Source organism: Amphibalanus amphitrite, unplaced genomic scaffold, assembly GCF_019059575.1.
Source record: "Amphibalanus amphitrite isolate SeventyFive unplaced genomic scaffold, NRLGWU_Aamphi_draft 000271F_arrow, whole genome shotgun sequence".
Classification (NCBI taxonomy): domain Eukaryota; kingdom Metazoa; phylum Arthropoda; class Thecostraca; order Balanomorpha; family Balanidae; genus Amphibalanus; species Amphibalanus amphitrite.
In genome coordinates this window covers 480,500-502,712 of record NW_024881766.1, presented here as the reverse complement: position 1 = coordinate 502,712, position 22,213 = coordinate 480,500, and the positions used below count along the sequence as shown (strand labels likewise).

The following is a 22,213-nucleotide window of genomic DNA, read 5'->3' as shown; positions in this document are numbered from 1 at the left end:
CGCGCGGCTGTATCTTGTTCCTGTACGGAGTTATGGGCAAAAAAACCGCTGGTGACATTTTGACATGAAGAGAGGATAGAGGAGCAGCTGTACGAAAAATCAGGCTTCTAGCTCTAACAATGTGGAGTGCAGAGCAGAAAGACTACCTGGGGGGGGGGGGGTGGAGGGTGGATACCACCCCCCCATGTGCGGGCGAGGCTTAATCAATCTCCCCCTCCCCAACCCCTGACCGGGCGAGGGATGAGATGTAGGTCCGAACCCTCCATTTTGTCGAGATATCCACTGAGATCATAGATCCGCCTCTTTCATCCCTGCACATGTCTGCTGCTCACTATGGTTTATACTGCCGAGCTGCACGCAGTGTCCGGAGGGATGGGGGAGTTCCAGACGGCCGGGGAGGGGTGAAAGGGGGGGGGGGGCTGCTGCACCGCCATCCGGCCCGTGTTATCACGAATCCATGGTGGCTTTCCGCTGACGTCATCAGTCTGGAACGCCGCGCCGCCGACTCACTGGACACGCTAGAGTCTCCTCGCTACGGGACAAAGCCCATTGGAACCCGGACATCCAAGTCCTTGACGAATGTAGAGAGCTCCCATTTTATTTTGTTGTTGTTGCTGACTAGCCTTTACGAGGCAACTGTGCACTTACATCTCAAGTGTTCCATGAACGCCCCGGGCTCCCCATTAGTTACAGTACGACGCCGGTGACCGGTAGGGGCGCTGCAGTCGCCCAGCGGCCCGAGGTCGGCGCTAACCGGTACCATGACTCAGCGGCGCCCCGCCCCGGGGTAATAACGTACTGCGCAGTTGCAGCGGTCCAGACCGGGACAAAGGCCGTCGGAGGAGCACGAGCTGCACTGCGTCCACCGGCCGGTCAGTGGACAGAGTGGGTGGTCCAACAGTGTGTGGACGGTACTGAGCTCTGTCCACCGGAGCCGACCACGGCGGAGGCGGCGAATATCAGGTGAGCTGGACCGACCTGTGTGTGAGGGGGGGGGGTCTGTGTGTCCCTGTGTCTGTTGTCTGAGTGTGTTTTGTACGTCTGTGTCTATAGTCAGACCATAGGTGTTTATGTAACGGTGTGTATGTGATTCTGTGAGTCTTTGTGTGTCTTCTCTGTGTGCTAGGTACCCGTCTTGATGTGTTTGGATGTCTGTGCTTCATTTGCCTGTATACTGTATGTTGGCGTGTCTGGCCTCTGCTAACATGCATTAACCCGCGCGGGGCTGGGGTCTCCAGCCGAACGCGCGGGGCTGGTGGGGGGTAAATTCCCCCCCCCCCTGTTATCTCCCGAACTAATGGTCCGGTTTGGAAAATTCGAACGCCAATCGAAAGATCTCATCACGAACAACTAAAAACGTGTACTTAATTTAAAGTTTGAGGTGAAGGTCAAGGTCAGGTCAAGGGTACAAATTGCAAGTTCCTACAGTATCGGCCTTGCACCGTAGTTGCCGAAGAATGGAGTCATGGACTGAGACTGATTGCCCAAAACGTGTTCTTAGGCTACCAAGACAATATTCGTTGCATACAATATCATTAAGAGGTCAAGGTCAAGGTCAGGTCAGGTCAGGTCACCAAAAACAAAATATAGAAAAGGGCATGTGCGACACATGTTTTATGGGTCATTTTACTCATAGAATTTAATAGGCACACTCAATAAGTGATATGGACCACCTCTGGATGAATTTCAGGTCGAGGTCAGGTCAAGGTCAGGTCAAGTGAGGTCAAATTTTGAAGTTGGTTGTTAAGGCCTAAAAAGATGTCTATCAGATGCAGTTTTTCACGGCGAATCGAATGGTGCTATTTTTGCTTCCGTACGAGGTCTAGAACTTCAAAAAAAAATCATTTTTAAAAAAAAATTTTGTGTGTCGTTACGTCATAAAATTTTGAATAACTCCCACATTTTTGAACCGATTCTTCTAAAAATTGGTAAGTATGTGCACATAGACCACTTATTTGACATATATTCCGGTTTTTACGATTCACTCAGAATTTTGGATTTTATAGCTATTTTCCCAAAAAAGTCAGTTTTTTTTTAAATTGGGTCAAAATCCAAAATTCTCAAAAAACTGAGATAGCCATTTGATAGACAAAGTAGAATTACGTATAACGTATTGTTACGTCTTGATTCCTTTAAAAATGAAGATGTTAGCGGCGTTTGAAATTTTGCCGTTTTTGAGGTGAAAATGGCGAACATGACGTCACTAAAACGTCAATTTCTCAAAAAGTTTCCGACGAATTTTGCTCAAATTTTCAGGGAACGTGTCAAATTGATGTAAGAAAAGGTACTGAAAGTTTGGCGGCGCTGCGAGCCGCTGTTTTTGAGATATTGCAAAAATTCGCGAGGAGGGGTAAAATTTACCCCCCCCCCCAGCCCCGCGCGGGTTAACTGGGGGGGAGGGCATAAGGGGCGGAACGGGGGGCACCGGGGAACCGTGTTCCCTTGATTTCGGCATTTTAACATAAGCCCTATTGGCTTTGCATGGAAAGAATGGAGCTAAAAGTCAGAAATGCCCCTTTAATTGAAGGTGTTCCGCGCTACTGCAAGGGGGCAAATGTCCCGCAGTGGCTGCCAGTTGCCTCTGCAGTCACGAGATTTTGCCCACCCTGTAGGAGTAAATATGAGGCACTTCAAATATTCTTCAAGCAGTCAAACCTGATGCGAAAATCAATCAATTTCCTGTTTCATTTTCATATTTTGTCGCCCGTGTTTACACTGTTCTTAGTATAATATCGTAGAGAACATCCAGCATCGTATCCACAATCTTGTGATTACCTTTAACTTAGGATACCCAGTGGAAACTTTTTAGCCCGCGCCCTGATGGGGGGTATTTTTGCCACCTCCCTCTTCTAGTCGTTTCGCATTATCTCTCAAACTAATGCGCCGATCGTCGCGAACATTTCAGTACCCTCTTGTAAATCGATTTTACACCTTGTGACCTTTTTCCACAGCCTATGATAGGTTGGCCGTAAATGACGTCAGAGTCACGTCATGTTCAGGCATTTCCGACCCAAAAGAGGTTTGGTGGGTAGAACTGTCCAGCCCAAAGTTTTGAAGATAGATAAAAATGTTGAAAAAAAAAACAAAAAGATATAAAACAAGCAGCGCTGCAAAACCACTATCTTCTTTTTTATATATTTGTTTTTATTTTGAACCACAAAATAAAAAAGTGTTTTTTGAAATAATCCCCTGAAATAAAAAACGGATCTTTTTGTTAGCCCGCGCCCCGTTGGCGCGCACAAATTGCTCGTGAAACACATATTTTGCTATTTGAGGTCACTGATACCAGGTCAGGTAACAGAGGTCAGGTCACTGATGATCACAATATGAAGGTGTCGCGTAATACATGTTTAATGGTCCATTTTACATGACAAATGTGCTTATGTCATATGTGGGTAATGCAACCTTTTAGGCCAGTTTTAGGCTACGTTCTGGTGAAGGTCAGGTCAAGTTCAGGTCAAACTAGGTGAAATTTTAAAGTTGATATTTTATAAAAATAAGTATTGATTCCATGCAGCTCGTCACGGGAAGTCTCATCGCGGTCTTTGTTTTGCGCTACGTGGTCAGAATTGCTAAAAATGTATTTGGGAAATTATGCGTCATCATTTAACCCTCGCCCATGTAGGGGGGGGGTTGGTGCAACCCCCCCTGAGATTTTTCGGAAATAGTGCAAAAACGGCGGCGCGCAGCGCCGCCAAATTTTCGGTACCTTATGGGGCAAACCTTGTGCATCTTTTGATAAAAAAAATTTGACCGGGTCATGTCAGGTCACGGAGTTATGACGTCACAAAGGGAACAGCCTCCGGCCGGATTTTCACAAACTGAGTGCCAACGCCCGAGGTTTCTTGCCGGTGGTACGGACATCGGTTGATGGATCGTGATGAAACTTCCCATGCATGTTGGGGCAAGTATTGGCTATCATATGGTATAAGAAACTTGACCGGGTCAGGTCAGGTCACGGAGCTATGACGTCACAAGAAGAACAGCGTCCGGTACTATTTTTGAAAAGCGCCCGAACCACTATTTTGCTAATTCTTGTCACCTCCATGGGAATATGCAGCAATATTAGCTTCTATAGGGAGCAAATGGACCTTCCAAATCTAAAAATACAATCAGATTTCAAAAATTTAAATTTTGATTTTTCGAGTTTCTGCCGCCGACTGTGACCTTGCCGACTTCTGGCGCTCCCAACGCGCCATTTTTAGAGCTAGGGAAACGAAATACATACCAAACGATAGAGAATTGATCAAGGAACACGATAGTGAAGGTTTCAAGTCGATATCTCCCACCGTTTTGCCGCAATCGCCGCGGAAAGTTGAAAAAAGTCTATTTTTCCGAAAATTTGACCTTTGACCGGTCAAAAGTAGGTCAAATGTTGACCTAGGACCAAAAACTATACCACCAATCGCGAGATCTCGGCGAGAGCAATCCGTTGGTCTTTTCCGCTAAGCTCTACGACGCTCCGTTTTCAAACGCCAATGGGGGGGGGGGTCGCACCAACCCCCCCCTGCATGGGCGAAGGTGGCAGATCGCCGTTTACGGGCGAGGGTTAAGAACAGTTTTTTCCGCTATAACTTAGCTAAAAAGAGAGGTATGTATCTCAAATTTGGTACGTGGATAGAAGACGATAGAGTCATAATATTTATTTCGTTTTCTATTCGAACTTCGAAAACCTTGTGGAATACTTTTTGCTATTTTATCCATAAACCTTTTTGGTCGAAAAATGCAGGAAATGACGTCTTTCTGACGTCATTTGTGGCCAGGCTATCATAGCTTTTGGGAACTGTTTGGTCACAATGTGTACATAAACTGAATGCCCGGAAGACAGTAGCGGTAGTTTTAGACATCGCAGCAACTTTCAAAATAGGCATGTCTTGGGGCCTTCAATCCCTAGACCCACTTGTGAAAGTGGGACATGCGCATGCTCCGGGGCAGCACAGAGAGGAGGACCGAGAGCGTGTCACACGTCGCTCCTCACGAACTGTCTGTCCATAACTGTCAGCTCTGCCATCGCCCTGTTGACCAACTGGGACGCCACGGTCTCTCATGTGCCAATAGTGCTGGCCGCCACGCACGTCACGCTAACCTTAATGACGTGCTACGGCGAGCACTCAGCAGCGCAAGACTTGAGAGTGTGCTGGAGCCCACCGGCCTTGACAGAGGAGATGGCCGACGTCCCGATGGGATTACACTCTTCCCTTTCAGCCGGGGGATGATCCTCGTATGGGACGCTACCTGCTGCGACACTTACTCATCAACGGCCATCATCAGCTCCGCGCTGAATCCTGGGAGCGCCGCCCGCTGTGCGGAAGAGCGCAAGCGCACTCGATATGCAGCTCTCTGTGAGCGATACGTCTTCGTCCCTTTTGCGGTCGAAACGTCTGGTGTCCTGGGTCCGGCTGCAGCCTGTCTCATGAAGGAGCTTCGGTCGCAGGAAGTATGACCACGCATCTGACCTGCTGCGGCGGCTGGAGTGGCTCAGCGCAGATCAGCTAGTGTCGTACCACACTCTCAGCCTGCTGCACAAGGTACGCCGCAGCGGGGAACCCGAGGAGCTGGCAGCCGGTCTCGCCACTGTGGCCGAGGCCCGCGGCCGCGACCGGGACGTGGTCACGCGACACTCGACAGGACCACCTGCTCCACGTGCCGCGGTGCCGCACCGAGATGGGGAGGAGGCGGTTTCAGTGCCGCGGGCCGGCCGCTTATAACGCGCTGCCGCCCGACCTGCCGCGGCTACCTCCGCACCTGTTTGGCTGCCGCCTCAGGCGGCACCTCAGAGTTGGAACCGATTTAAGACGCGACTGAGTTTTTGTGTGTATGTGTGTGCGTGCGTGTGACAGTTGTATGTTTGATCGTTGTCATTTTGTGCCTACTCTCCCATTGCCGATTGACGTTCATTTGTTTTATCACGTGACGAAAGGCAGTAATAGCCGCAAGTATATTGCGGATGTCCTTAATACAGTATGAGATGAGATGAGATGAGATGAGATGAGATGAGCTTGGCCGTCGGCTGACAGCCCGCACCGGCGACAAGCGCGAAACAGTCTGGCTCTCACAAAGAGTCTCCATCGCTGTTGCCAGAGGTAACGCTGCCTCTGTGCTGGCCACAGCCAGGTCAGCAGTGGGCACCAGACCGGGACCGTCGCCGCCGCCATCGTCCAGGCTGACCCCGACCAGGATCCCTCAGTCACTCCAGGCACCGGAAGAAGAGCCAGTTGCGGTGCCGCCACTCGATTCAGAGGCTGATCCGCCGACACACCCACCACCACCGACCCCTGCGGACGGCTTTCGTGAGGAGCGACGCGTGACACGCTCTCTGTCCTCCTCTCTGTGCTGCCCCGGAAGTATCCTGAAAAATTGGTGACGATATCTGACAAAACTGGTGTCTGGGCTGTATCAACTGGCGTCCGCGCTGTCTGCACTGCGGCCAGTGGCAGCCCCGCCCTACTGTGGTCACGTGATGTTGTGACCGCCGACCGGGTCAGTTCCCTGGCCGGCCGGGTCAGTTGGTGCTTGGCAGGCAGCCAATACACGTCTCTGGTGGACACGGACTCTACACCCACAATGGCCTCACTGAAGGCCTATGCTGACCTCACAGGGCCCACGATGGCTCATGAGAGCCCTTGAGTAAGCCTCTAAAGGCCCCCTCCGCTCTCAAGGAACCCATGCCGGTTTTAGTAAGCCTGTACCGGCCTCTGAGAGGTCATGCCGGCATCTAGGGGTCCGTCTCGACCTCAGAGGGCTTAACCCTCGCCGGCCAAGGGGGGGTGCCGCCCCCCATAGTTTTTTTTTCGCGATAGCTCCGAACACGCTGGCGATAGAGAGCTGAAACTTGGCATACCTAACCTTTGATCCAAGCCGCATCTTTTGACACCAACCGCATTTTTGGGTCAGGTCAGGTCACTGACCTATGACTTCATAAGTGAACCTTTGCACGGTCTTCAGATGTCGCAACTTCGCAACGCCCTCACTGCCAGAGGAGATGTCAAAAAGAAATGAAACTTGCAGGATCTAGTATCCATTATGAGTCTCACAACTTGTATATCTCGGATTTTTCCTAAAGGTCATATGAGGTCAGGTCATTTTCGTGACCTCACCATTATAAGTCAATGGGGAAAAATGAAAACTGCTATTCTGGCGCCGGGAACGATCTCCAACTATCTCAAGCACACAGAATCGTGATTTGATGCATTCCTTGCAAGGTTAGATGCGTCACTTTTGCATTGTTGACCTTCCGTGACGTCATTTATGACGTCATCAAGGTCATATTAGTTTTTCGTCAATAACTCCCGATCAAATTGAGCTAGCGAGTCGAGAAAGCCACCAATGGACTCAGGAAGACCTGCCGAATCGAAGGATATGCGACATGACCTCTTTCGACCAACTTCGTGACCTGGGGGTGCTGACCTGACCTTGACCTGAGGTCAACACCCTAAGTTGACCTGACCAAACAAAAAGTATACCATTCGACGCGCCTGAGCGAGGCGAACACGATGCTGCCAAAATCGCGGATCTGCGGCCGTTTTTTGCGAAGTTATTCACCAAAAACTGAACCGTACCCTGGGGCACTTGACCTGACCTCAGAGGTCACCGGTTGACCTAGGACCTTAAAATTGGGTACCAATCTCTGCGTCTTGTAACGGCGCACACGCTCGTTTTTTCCGCGACGCGCTAGCTCCACCAGGGGCGAAACGGCGAGGGGGGGTCGTACCCGCCCCGCCCCCCTCGGCCGACGCGTATGTAGAAAACCAATAGGTCCGGCGAGGGTTAAACATGCATAAGGGCTACAGTCTGACCATCGAGGCCATCGAGATGGCCTCTGATGTCCCAGCGCCAGCCTTAGAATTCCAGAAGACAGAGGGCTCCACGTTGCCTAAGAAGGCCCGCATTGTCCTCAGATAGCCCCAAGCTGTTCTCAGAGGGCCCCAATTTGACCTCAGAAGACCCCACGCCGCTGGTCTTAGAGGACCCCACAGGGACCACTTTGTCCTTATATTGCCCCACGCTGAAAGGGCTACGTCTGAAAGGGCTACGCACTGGCTTCTTTGGGCCCCACGTCCACATTTGGCCATTTAGGGTCCCAAAGCGGACCCTAAAGGGCCATATTGCTAGCCTCCGGGGGCTCGACTTCGTCTTATGAGCGCCCTACGCTGGCCTCGAAACCTTTGGTAGAAGTTTGTGTAGACATGTTTACGGATGCCTTAACCCTCGCCGGCACAGGCCATTTTGAGTCCTTCGACGGCACAAGGGGGGGGGGGGGGGGGGGTTGGTTGGTACGACCCCCCTCGCGTTTGGCCCCTGATCGAGCTAGAGCTTCGCGGAAAAAACGAGCGTGTTGCCCGTCACGAGAGGAAGCCAATGATACCCAATTTTAAGGTCCTAGGTCATCGGGTGACCTTCCAGGTCAGGTCAATGACCCGAAAACCGGGAAAATCGGGACCTGTTAGAAAGTCGTAAAGTGTGGCTGCTATGTGGTTTTCCGGGGTGCTGATCACGAATATCGTGTAAGTTTTGATCAGAGATGATGTCTTCAAGCATTTAGACCAGGTCGGGTCAGGTCAGGTCAGGTCAACCGGTAGGGGTTGTGACGGGTATTCGTAATACGTGTCAACCGCCTCGGACAGCTTCGTAACATGTTACGAAGGCACCAAAACAACTTCGTAAATGTTCAAATGGTTGCTAAATTCGAATTCAGCTCCAAAAACTAGCATAGAAACATGTAAAACTCGAAAAAGTGAACCGAGGTCACCCGAGGTCACCAAAGGTCAATGACCTGACCTGACCTTCAGGTGACCTTGACACCCACCCTAATGCATGGGAGCAACATCAAATCACATGTTTGAACGTTTGAAACCACGAAAAGCTTGCAAACGCGCGGCTAATGCGAGCCGACATGCGCCGAACCGCGATTTCGGCCAAACATGGTCACAGAAAAGAGGGCACAGGTCAAAGGTCATTGGGGTCAGGGTCACGAAATTTTCAGGGTAGGTGTAAAATTGATCAATGCGAGGTTACTGAAAGTTTCGTCGCGATCGGCCGCTTTTTACGCGAGTTATTCGCGAAAAACCTTAGGGGGGGTTGCATCAACCCCCCCCCCTGTGCCGGCGAGGGTTAACTGATTAGGCAGGATTTGGTATACCTTTTCCTACGGTATATATAATATGTATGTTACGCGTGGTGTAAAGGTCCGCTTATACGGTGTATATTAGGTGGTATATGACATTCTGGAGTCGGGTTTGTCCCCATCTGCCCAGTCGAAATTCCTTAGCCGAGGTCCTGCTGTGTGACTGTATGTGTGACTGTCTGTGTGACTGTCTGTGTTACTGTCTGTGTGACTGTCTGTGTGACTATCTGTGTGACTGTCTGTGTGACTGTGTGACTGTCTGTGTGACTGTCTGTGTGACTGTCTGTGTGACTGTCTGTGTGACTGTCTTTGTGACTGTCTGTGTAACTGTCTGTGTGACTGTGTCAGTCACTAGATTTGAACAGGGGCGAGATGTCGTATGAGTTCACTTACCCTATACATCTGGTGTTTTTAAGTGCATCAGGTCAGGAGCTAATCGCCAAAGGTCGAACCGGCCCCTCACCGTCCGCGTTATGAAAACGGCCTGGCCAGGGGTAGACTTTCGAAGTGATAACGTTTTTTTATTATCTCTTTTTTTGCGAAAAACTAGTAACGATAGTCAATTTCTATATTGGTTACCTACATAAGACCTGTCTGCCTGACTGCCAAGCTTGCCTGCCTGGTATGCAACAATACGGGTTGCATGACAAAACATGTCGTAATACGTAATGACATGTCGTTTTGTGACGTGATTAGACACGACGCTGCACGACATGTCGTAATGCGTACGACGTAACGCTACGTACTAGGCCACTGATTTATGATGAGTAGAAACGTAAAAAACTGTAATTCTGCGTTCCAGATGGAGATGACAGATGTGCGTGAAGACCTGGCCGCCCTTCGCCGGGAGGTGTCCGCCCTTCGTGAAGTGGTGTCCGCCCTTCGTGAAGAGATGTCCGCCCTTCGTGGAGTGGTGGCCCCCCTTCGTGAAAAAGTGACCATTCTAAACGAGGTGGTGGCAAAAGACAATAAGGAGACAAAGAAGCTCAAGGGGGAGTACGCCGCACTTCACGATGCGATGGTCCGCCTGGAGCAGGCAGTGGTCGAAGAGCGGACCACTCGCCAGACCGTGGTGGAGGATCTGCGGCAGGAGGTCCGCCGGCGAGCGGCGCCATCCGGCCGTCCCCAGGGGTGAGACTGGGAGGCAGCAGGGGTTGCTGTGGGGGCTGAGATATTTTGGAGAGCTGTCATGGTGAGAAGTAAACTTTCTTTGTAGAAGGTGTAAGAAATAAACCACCACTAGGTCTTTTAAGGTCGAGTAGCTTGTAATTGTAATTTCCGCCCAATTAAAGAAACATGCCTTGAATTCGTACCATCTTCTGCAAGTTAGCCGTTTAGTCTCGATCGTATTGTTCCAGCTTTCGACAGACGTCCTGCAATCTGCATAATGTTGGCCAGTTCGGGGCATTATATCCCGCACGTATTTACATGTCGTCATCAGCAATCGTGTCACAAAATCTAATCGGTCGTATCAAATCGTTCAGATTCGTATGAAATCAACTCTGAACGATTTTATTCAACCGAATAGATTTGACAACATACTGTTGCTGACGACGATATGTAGGGGAGAGAGGTCATATTGCGCCATGTTCTTAAATGCGCCACACCTTCCTCCTGTCCAAAATTCGATTCGAATGAATGCTCGAATGTGTGCATTTACTTCACCACCAATAACTCGCTCTTATTCCGGTCCATGGGGGCAGGTGAGGTGTCTCAGCTTTCTCGCAGACCATTTTTTGTGATTTCCTCTATTTTCTTACGCGAAACAGTCTATTTCGACCTTTGCTAGTGTCATGGTTTATCTTAGAGATAGTGATTCAACTAATAATCATTGTTAATTGCTCGTTTAATGGTAGTTTTGAAAGTTTATCATCACCGTGGCTTCGCTGTCCTCGCCATATTTGAAGCTCATGAAAAATGTGTTCCAACCGTAATTGCGTCCACCCTATTTGCGCCCTATTCTTCAGCCCAGAGAAACAGCATCTTGTGGTTGGGACACATTTCATTGAACACTTTGAATATTAGAGCGCTCACCTTACCATTACCTTAGCCTTCACAGCATAAATGGTTAATGGGCTGACACGTCCAAATAGGCTACTTAGTTAGGTGGCAAACCGTTGTTTTTAATAGGGCGCTTTTACATGAGAGGCATGGGCGCTTTTTGATGGGGTAGTCCGTAAATGCGCCCTTTGCAGGTGTGTCGGAAAACTTTTCTCTTGTTATTTTTTTATGGGTGTGATACAAATTAGGAGTTGTAATTTGATGCCAAAATAACTGAGGTACAATTTGAGATATCATCAAGCATGACAGCTGGTCAACTTTAGCCGCAATAGGCCGATATCCTTAACCCTATTAGTGGCAGGCTCCTGGCTACCCCTATTAGTGGCAGGGGGGGGGGGGCTGTTTACGACCCCCCTGATATCTCGAGATCTAACGGGTCGATTTTCAAAATTCAAACGGCATTCGATTTCGCTCCACGTGATCTACATTTCTAAAAAATAAAAATAAAAAATGTCAATAGGGGGGGGGTAGAGGGGGGTAAAAACGGGCAAATTGCAGATACATTTTAGACTGTTTATCACGGCCAGGTTTCTGAACCAATCTTAACGCAACTTTTGCCGATCGATAGAGAATGAACCAGGAATTCACATGGATCCTAAAAATATGCATTTTCAAAAATCATAGGCGGATACAGATCATTGAGATTGGGGGTACACAAAAAGTATAGTAAATAAGGTTTTTGTTGGTACTGTTTCTAAAAAGGGTGGCAATGGTCTTGTTATGTTACAATTTTCTTATGAGAGAACGACTACAATTGTATTGGTCATGCATAGGCGGTGTCAGGGCACCTATGTTGGGAGGTAAAACATGACCCCCCTTTTTGGACGCCTGGATCCACCTATTATAGCAACAACGTGTCAAAAGAGGATGCACAATAATTTTGTATATGTTATCACATGATACCTTTCATTCACTGTTCGTAAAACTGGTGCAGCATCCGATGCTGCACATCGTGATCTTCGCCCAAATGACTCGCTTCACGAATAGGACCCCCCAATTCCCAGTGCTCTGGAGCCGCCCCTGGTAAAGTTATGAACTTCAAATTTTCAGGGAATGTGTCCAATTTAGTTTTAGGAAAAGTCAGAAAATTTCAGCATCGTAGCTTCAGCGGTTTCGGAGATATTCCCGAAAAAACATGAGGGGTGGATGAAAACAACCCCCCCTGCCACTAATAGGGTTAAGGTGGCGCAATATGACCTCTCTCCCCTACCTAAATGCATATCGGATCATCAAAGGAGCCAACTAAAGTTGTGAACTTCTTTTGCCTTTTGATTTATGTTCTTTTTCTTGTCTTTTCAGTAAAATTACAAAAGCGTTTCATGACGTCACGGTACAGACGGAGCCGCAGCCACCGGCAGACAGTGATACCACAGTGCTGAGAGAGGCGCTAAGGATCGTGACGACGTTCGACGCTCCGTCAGACCTTGGCGAGGACCAGCTGACGGCGCTTCTGCAGAGTCTTCCTCGCTTGGAGGAGCTGACCGTCAGGGTGCCGTCCTTCGGAACGGGGCGGTGGCTGCGGCTGCTGCCGACGTCACTGAGGACGCTATACGTTGCCGGTGAGAAGTAGGTAGTCGAGGAAAATCGTACTGTTACTTCTGATTCTCTGAATGGTGGTAGGTACTTACATAGTATGTACTTAAGTACATACATAAAGTAACAGTTTCAGTGATAAACGTTCAGCGGACATATGTGTGCCATGCTACCTACATGCTACACAAACATTGGCCACTGTATTGTACCTACTTTTAAGGTTGACGGCGGCCCGTCCGGAATGTCGCCGCATCCGGTCCGGATGCGGTCCGGATGCGGTCCGGATGCGGAGAGCTAATAAATGTTTCCTATAACTTATTACCAAATAAAATATTGCAAGTAACCAGCAGCGAATACTCTTGCCATTCTAAGGAAATAATTTTTACTTACTTCATGATGATCGAGTTCCAATTCTTCGTACAATTCACAATGTTTGCCTCCGATACGGCCCCAAACCACGTCTGTTCCGGACGTTCCGGATGCGTTTTCCGCAGAAAAGTTCAACGCGTCGGACATCACTCTTCCGTCTCCGTAGCAACCGCATCCGAAACGCATGCGGAGAGCTGACGGAAAATCAACAGCTGATTGCCGTTCGGATGCGGTCCGGACGGAGCGCACACGATTTCCGTACGGACCGGATGCGCCCATAGGGTTCTGTGTTAAATTCCGTACGGTCCGCACGCGTTCCGCACAGTGGACGGCGGCCATGACCTGTATGTACTGAACCTGTATTACCTGTATGCACTGAACTGTATTAATAAACTGACGCATGTATAAGCATAGCGCATGCATTGTGCACAATGTTCAATTACTGTCCAACAGTGCGGATCGACCCTGGTCAGTGTCGTCTGTGTCAGGGTTTGACACCACAGTGTCAGCCGCCTCCCGACCCGGCAGCAGCTCCGTCCGACTGCTGTCAGCTAACACAGCTCTGTCCGACAGGGCCGGAGGTGACGAAGCCGAGGTGGCCGGGACGGTACGGGAGTGGTCTGTCGGTATCTCTCCAAGGGGTGGCTGCCGACACCATCAGTCACCTGGCCACGGAGCTGGGGTCACGGATTACCCTACTAGTCACGGATGGTGAGCAGCGGTTGAAGTTACTCATATATGAATGGCTAGGAAGGGATAAACAGCAGTAGCTGTTCCGGCGCTCAGCGTTCGCTGGCTGTGACGTCACGGCCACCCCGGCGGGCCGCGGCCCGGCTGACCTCCAGTGACCTTGAGACGCGCTGCCGGCCGCGTCAGCTGATTGTCGGCGGTGCGCGGCGACCCCAAACGCTGCCGGACTGGTCAGGTGCAGGTGGCGCTGCCGGGCGCTCCTGAACGGGGCAGGGGCCAGGGGCGACACAGGGACACGAAGAACAGGAAAACTGGTCGGCGGCACCGCTCCTTGCTTGTTATTTTTGCTCTAAGGAACTACTTTTTTCTAAAAAAAAATGTTCATAAATAACGTGGAGAAGCAGTTCATCCTTGAAAATCTGAAGCCTAAATCAAACCAAGAATAACTGGATGCAACACATATTACATGTATTGCAGGTAATGCTGCCTCATCCTAAGGTAAGACGGAAGCCATAAGCCATGGTAAGCCGTAGGATGACAAGTCGTGTACCGTGTGGTGAATGGTGATGGTCAATGATTTGGGCCTGTATTGGACGTAAAATTTACGCTACAAATTTTATAACGATACAAAATTGAAATAATTGGCTACACATAAGTGCTGAACAAAATACTTAAGTGAAAAGGTTCAAAAACTGTCAGATTGATTAACCCTCGCCCGCACATGGGGGGGGGGGGTGGTTGCCACCCCCCCCCCCAGGTAGTCTTTCTGCTCTGCACTCAACATTTTAGGAGCTAGAAGGCTGATTTTTCGTTTAGCTGCTCCTCTATCCTTTCTTGATGTCCACTGAAAATTTCAAGTTTCTGTGGTTTTTGGTTTCGGAGATATGACCTTGTTTTTCAGGTCATGTCATGACCCAAATGGCCAATTCTCAACATCTTGCGTTGGCTATGGGCCTTGTGAGCTTTTAACACCTTGATTTCGGCCTTTTATGCCAATCCTACCTCCCACCTATCATGAAACATGTTGTTCGACGATGTACAGAGGTCAAGGTCAGGGTCAAGGTCAACCTAGGTCATCTAAGATAATTGCGTTTTAGGCAAGCTGAATTTACTTTTTTTGAAATTTTTTGACTACATTTTTGGTAAAAGCTTCTCCGATCATGATTTCATGTAATATGGACACATAAACAATCGGTGCACACATCAGTATACACACAGACACACACAGACATACAAACACATATTATTGACCTTGACCTAACTTGACCTGAGATGACCTCAACAGCAAAAACCTGGTCGGGTAGTGTGACAAAGAGGTTCTAGCTGGCTTGGCACCAGAAAACGGCATCGTCATCGGTATATGACAAGCAGCGCGCTTGATATCCAACGGTGACCTAAAACAGCAACATTTTTTTGTTTGACCTGACCTGGAAGGTCAATGACTGACCTGAGAAGGTAAAACTGGGTATCATTGGATTCGTCTCTTCCCAAAGAATCTTTTTGGTCTTTACCGCTAAGCTCTATCTCCAACAGGAACGAAACGGCGCGGGGGGGGGGGGTGGCAACCACCCCCCCCCCCCATGTGCGTTCTAGGATGGGAAAATGGCATGTGCGGGCGAGGGTTAATTGACATCTTGAAAACATGCCTTTTTCGGAATATAATGTACTAATTAATGGTGATTTTTGTTTTGAATGTCAAAGACCCATTATCATTTTATTTGTTGAATATTCTGTTACGGAAAGTCGCAGTAATTTATGAAATTTTCATCGTTTTGATGAAGTACATATTTACTCAGACACGGAATTATCACAGCATTGTAGCCACCAGACATGTGCATGGATCCGAGAAAATGGATCTGGGATCTGATCCCACGGATCCTGATCTCGGATCCGACGGGATCATACAGGGGCGTCGCCACGGGTCCCCAACTTGTACGGACACATTCTGTCAGCCGTAATGCTCGTCAGATGTGTTAACCCACGCGGACCCAGGGAGGGTGTTTTTCGTCCTCCCCTCCCCCCCCCCCCCCCCCCACACACACCTCGGACGAATAGTTGCGATAGCCCCGAATGCCTAGTGGTTTCGGGAAAAAATACAAACACATTTTTGATACCAACCTACATTAGGTCAAAGGGTTAGCGACATTAGGTCAAAGGTTAGGTTAGCGACCCCGAGCTGCGGCTTTTTTGCAGATTTCTTCACCAAAAAAGGTCCTAGACCTAAAGCAGTGGTACCAACGCATTCGTCATGTCAAGACGCGTCGAATGACATATATGTAGGTTGTTTGAAAAGGTCAAGTTTTATGTTGACCTCATGTGACCTCGAATGGCCTTTGGTTGACGTTTACACATGATCAGTCTCATTTGCTGTATTTGAAGTCACTGGCCACGATTTTGTCATTCCTTTTGATCTAAGCATTCATTTAGAGCCTCAGGATGACAAAAGTGACATGATTAAATGTAATATGACTGACGTATCAGTAAAATAGCATTTAGAAGGATACAGGGTGTAACGAAATTATCCGGTAACCTTCTTCCCGCTGCGATTAAGAAACAAGACAGCCTGAGGTTTTCCTTTTGATGAAGATATCGCCAGCTTTCATAAAATCATAATTAAAAATCCCTGGAACATTCCAGCTACTGGGTTTTCAAGCAGTAGGTTTGATGTGGACAGACGCCGTATTAGCATGTGCTCACATACAGTTGGGCGGTCCTGCAGTGCCGGGTGTCCCCTTATTCACCTCCCGCTGGACAAAAATCCTTAAGATCTCTATGAAATCAGGATGACAACTATTTCCAAGTCGTAGCCCGTTAGTTCAAAAGGATAAGAGCTTCTTTCGGCGTCACTTCTCATTCTCCTACGGACTTAATGTAGCGCTCCAGTCTGCACGAAGGCAGCGTGGCTTGAATCAAACATCAGTGCGCTTTTAGAAATCGAGCCCTCCCGTGCCGTCCGGTTGAGCGGCTCCAATGTTTGCCAGGATGCTGCTTCGGTAATAATCGTCACTGAAGGTGGTCTTCTGTGACACAATGCACAGCTGGAACATCGCACATAAGCTGAACATGTTCCAGCCTGGAATCCGGCCAAGATCCAGGTCGGACCTGGATCTTGGCCGGATGTTTGACGCCGGTGACGGCCGGCACGTTTGAGTTACTGGCAGCCAACACAAGGCCGCTTTGACGGCTCAAAGGACAATACAGCGCGAATAGCTGCCCACTCCACCAAACGCTCATGTCTTCCTTCGACCAGTGCAGTGGATGTGTCTTGGTGTGAGGCCAAAGGTGGTGCACTAGCTATTTTCCCGTCCATTGCGTTGTCTTTTTCAGTTTGATGGGCAGAAGAACCAAGTTAAGGGGTGGATAGTGGTGGGCCATGATGTGGGCCTTCTTATTATCTGCCTTGCCAAGAATACAAGTCAATCTGCAGATTGATTGTTGTCGTTTCCTTGTCGCTATCTTGACAACTCTCCTAACCACTTTAGCGTTCGCGGCCGGGCTGAGTTCTTATAAAAAAGATGTCCGAATAATTTCGTCACACCCTATGGCCTATACCTATACCTACTCTTGCGTGACATTGACTTCGGGGCGGCCTTGGATCGTAACTTTAACCACAAATAGGGGGTCTGATAAGCTTTAACCTGCTTCAAACATGTGCGAAGACTGCATTTTTGCGGTCGACGAAACTTGTACGGACATTCCGTACAAGTTTCCGGGCCTTCCAAAACTTGTACGGACACTGTCCGTAGTGTCCGTAGTGGTGGCGACGCCCATGGGATCATAGATCCAGCTCTGTAATTTATCGAGAGATCCGTAGGGATCACAGATCCGAGTCTCATTTTTTGCTTGAGATCCAGTGAGATCATAGATCCTCACTTAGTTTTTGGCAACACATATATCCCAAAAAAGCACTTGTTTCAACTCACAAACGTTCTGTTTTAGTGATTTTATGCGATCGCACGTCATAATCCATAGTTTGTGTCACTTATTGGCATAGAAACCCTTTAAAACATAGTTTCAAATGTGGTACATGGTGGGATCCACTCAGATCATAGATCCATGTTCTTAATTTATCGTCAGATCATGTGAGATCATAGATCCAAGATGTATTTTTCACGCCGGAGAACCTGTACTTTGCTTCGAGATCCACTGAGATCAAAGATCCATCACTCGGATCCATGCACATGTCTGGTAGCCACAAACAATTTTCACTCTGTGTTTTCTATACCTGTATGTAGGTAAGTGTACTATGTTTGACCTAGACAAATGCCTGACATTGGTTCAATCACCTTTCCAGCACAAATTACTACTATTCCAAGTCAACTTCGTGGTGCCATCATCAGGGTGGACCCAAACACTGTCATCCTTCCGGCCGGAGTCGGTGACAGCGAGCTGACGGAGCTGCGGAGCTCACGGGAGACTGTGGAGCGGCTGTCAGTCTCCGCCGCCGACCTCCCGCGACTGAGGGAGCAGCTACCGGAGGGCCTCGAGCGCCTCAATGTCAGAGGTGAGATACCACGGATCATACATGTAATGCCGGTATAATGGACAATGCATATAGATATACAAATGGACAGAGAGACAGACGGCAAATGGACGAACTGTTCGAATTCAGCCAACATCTTACAGCCTTGTTTGTGTTATATGGTATTGTTAGAGTGATGCAATGCATGCATTTGCATATAGTGTGAGCATCGTGCATGCATGAAATATTATTGTAGCAATTATTGTAATTTGAAATGGTTTCATTGCAACCACTGCGAACCATATATTTATGTTGTCTACCAACCTGATCCGTTACTATACCATGACTGGCTGCCCAGTGCCTAAGCCAATGTGCCTTGCAAAATTCGTAATACTTATGTTGCTCATATTTGCATATTTACGTTAATGTATGCTGTTGCTAAAATATCGTTGTGCAGCCGCTCGGATGTGTCAGTGCTGGCTGTGTCAGTGTCTGACACTCTGGTGTCAGTGGTGCAGCGGGGAGCTGGCGGCAGCTCTGTCCGACTGCAGTCAGCTGACACAGCTCTGTCCGACAGGGCCGGAGGTGACGGAGCCGAGGTGGCCGGTACTGTACTTGGATGATCTGTCAGTGTCGCTCCAGGGGGTGGCTGCCGACACCATCAGTCACCTGGCTGACCTGGGACGGACGGTCACACTACTGGAGATATACGGTGAGCAGCGGCAGCACGGACATGCCGCTGATATACCAGGTCAGGGAATGGCGGACACCGAGTAACGGTGTGCCGTTGTCGCACCTCATGGGGACAGGCGTGATACATAGCCAATGTGCCTTGTGAAATAATGAAGCCAATTGAGCTCCAAAATGGAGGAGGACTGTACAATCAGTGACATATTCGCTCATAGTTAGTTGAACATACATATTGCGATAATGCAATGTTCAATGCACTTTAATGCATTGGCTGAACTGATTGCGTATCCATAGATAACATGAACATTCATGTTATCATGTTCATTCATTCAATCATATTGTCACATTCATTCATGTGTATATGGCATATCATATAGTACCACTGTTATACCATGGCTTACGGTGTCCAAAAAACATGCAAATTCATAGCTGTTTCGTTTCTTCCATATATCGACATGTATTGCAGTCCGCTGCTGATCCTGTCTGTATGTGTGTCTGTGTGTTTTCCAGACTGTCCTGATCTCACGGCCGGCAGTCTGGAGCCCCTCACCAGGTGCCCTAAGCTGGGGGATCTCACCCTGTCCGGCGGCATCACTGACGCCGTGAGCCTGGAGCCCCTCACCAGGTGCCCTGAGCTGCGGATTCTCACCCTGTCCGGCGGCGTCCCTGACACCGTGAGCCTGGAGCCCCTCACCAGGTACCCTGAGCTGGGGTGGCTCACCCTGTCCGGCGGCGTCCCTGACGCCGTGCTGGACAGTCTCAGCGGCTGCCCCGGGCTGGTGGTCCTTACACTGGGGGACCGCCAGCGGCCGGCAGAGACGGCCTTCACAGCAGCAGCGGTCACCAGGTCAGTCAGCAGACACTGGCGAGGGGTGTCCTGTCAGACACTGACACTGACACACTGACACTGACACACTGACACTGACACACTGACACTGACACACTGACACTGACACACTGACACTGACACACTGACACTGACACACTGACACTGACACACTGACACACTGACACTGACTCACTGACACTGACACACTGACACTGACACACTGACACTGACACACTGACACTGACACACTGACACTGACACACTGACACTGACACTGACACTGACACTGACACACTGACACTGACACACTGACACCGACGCACTGACACTGACGCTGACACACTGACACTGACGCATTGTCACTGACACCAACACACTGACACTGACACACTGACACTAGCACATTGACACTGACGCATTGTCACTGACACCAACACACCGACACTGAAATACTGACACTGACACTGACTCGTACGTCCGGCCGGCTGGTGCCGCTGTGTTTGTGTGTGACGGCTCTGCTGCTCTGCTCTGTTACAGACTGGTGAAGTCGTGTCGGGAGCTGATTGGGCTGTACCTTCACTGCACGGCAGACACCGGCCGGGCCGTGCTGACCGCCCTGAAGGAGGCGGACCTGGGCCGGAATAGTTATGACCGGCCCCGTACCATCCGTCTCCATGTCCCCGGTAAGTGAGAGGGCGCCGCGCGCCGCGCCTCTGACCAGTCAGTCCCTCACAACAGACGCTGCACGGCGCCACCGGCCTCTCAGACACACACACTCGACCACCGCCGCCGGCCACGTCACGGACGGTGACGTGACGCGTCACGGCCACCACGGCCGACGGTGACGTCACGTCAGCCGTCTGTCCTGTGTGTGACGTCACTGGCCGGCGGTGTGTGGACATGGCTGTACCGCTGTCTGTGTGTCTGTCTGTGTGTGAGGTGTCCACCTCAGACGTGTCTCTGCTCTGTCCACAGAGGAGCTGTACCGTCAGCTGAAGAGCCAGGAAGGCGATGGGGTCAAAGTGTGGAAGTGGGGGAAATGATGCGCTGCACTACCGACCGTGCAGTGATGAGCTGACTGCAGAGAGTCAGAGGCCGAGCCAGTCGGCCGGGGCCGCCAGCTGACTGCTGCCGTGTGTGCTGCACCAGCCGGCACTGAGAGCGGCGCCGGTCAGCCGGCACACGGCCCCCGTGTCCGCTCTAGTGTAGTGATCTAGTTGTAGTAGTTGTAGTGAAGATGTAGTAGTAGCACACGGATGTGATGTAGTGGGTAATTACCGGGTGGGTATTGTGGGTAGTTGGACGGGAGATGTGATGTAGTGGGTAATTACCGGGTGGGTGTTGTGGGTAGTTGGCTGGAAGGATGTGACCTGGTGGGTAATTACCGGGCGGGTATTGTGGGTAATTGGACAGTGAAAAGTGATGTGACTGAGTGTAGAAACTGATCGTGACATTGCGATATTTTGTATATAGAACCCACATCTTAGCTTAGCTGTATAAATGGGGGCACTCCTGGACCGTCCGACTCGGTTCACCGCGCCTGGTCCCGGCGGCACGGCCGGCCTCGGTCACGTGACCGTCCCCCGGTGAAGTCGGACGGATCGGTCACGTGACCGCCGTGCCGGGTCGGGCGGCTCGGTCACGTGACCGCCGTGCCGGCTCGGCTCGGCGGGCAGTCGGACGGGGACGCTGTCTCACGGGCACCGAGGTGCACAGTAGTGATGTCAATTACGGAAAATCAGAATACCGATACCTAACTAAATACCAACGAAAATCTCGGGAAAATACCGAAACCAAACCAACTTGGGAAAATGAGGGAAATACCAACTTTTACCGATTTATTAGCCTCTTATACATTAGCGAGGGTTTATGATACCAACAAAACACCAAATACATTACAATTGAAATACCAAGTAGCAAGTTGGTATCGGTTTGGTATCGGTATACCAAAACGTTGGTATCCGATTGACATCTCTAGTGCACAGCGCGCCATGTTGAGTGTTCTGGATGCGTGTTGTGACACTCACACGGACAGGTATATATCAATATACTACTGGATAGGCCGTCCGAGCTGTATAGGCGGTGTCAGTTGAGACGGCGGCTCACAGCCGCGCCCGCCCGGCCGCTCCGGCAAGCGGGTGTCTGTTCTACTCTCTGTCTACTATACATACACGAGAGGAGTTGCTTGAGCTGTATCATATATGTAGCCGTCAATAAACCAATGAGCAGTGTGCCGAGTGTTTGTCCGACTGCACCGTCCGCCCCGCTCCGCTGTGAGCCGTCATTTTCCGCCCCGCTCCGCTGTGAGCCGTCATTTTCCGCCCCGCTCCGCTGTGAGCCGTCATTTTCCGCCCCGCCCCGCTGTGTACCGTCATTTTCCGCCCCGCCCCGCGCGGTCACAGACAGTCCGCCCCGGCGGAGCGGAGCGGCAGTCTCCGTACACCGTCTCCGTACC

The 22,213-nt window shown here is 50.0% G+C and overlaps 1 protein-coding gene across 1 annotated transcript; it reads left to right on the top strand.

Annotated features, from left to right (window-relative positions):
- Nucleotides 1–782: 782 nt before the first annotated feature.
- On the top strand, nt 783–21,989 carry LOC122387033. Its single transcript, XM_043376839.1, has 9 exons — nt 783–963; nt 9,927–10,255; nt 12,485–12,744; nt 13,661–13,798; nt 18,072–18,281; nt 18,817–18,951; nt 19,440–19,776; nt 20,296–20,441; nt 20,734–21,989. The coding sequence occupies exons 2-9, from the start codon at nt 9,927–9,929 to the stop codon at nt 20,799–20,801; spliced, it is 1,623 nt and encodes a 540-aa protein (XP_043232774.1). The 5' UTR covers nt 783–963; the 3' UTR covers nt 20,802–21,989.
- The last annotated feature ends 224 nt before the right edge of the window (nt 21,990–22,213 follow it).

Coding starts and splice junctions, on each gene's coding strand:
- LOC122387033 (XM_043376839.1), top strand. CDS start 9,927: ATGGAGATGACAGATGTGCGTGAAGACCTGGCCGCCCTTCGCCGGGAG. Junction 13,799..18,071: donor TACCCTACTAGTCACGGATG/GTGAGCAGCGGT, acceptor TCACCTTTCCAG/CACAAATTACTACTATTCCA. Junction 18,282..18,816: donor CGAGCGCCTCAATGTCAGAG/GTGAGATACCAC, acceptor TCTGTCCGACAG/GGCCGGAGGTGACGGAGCCG.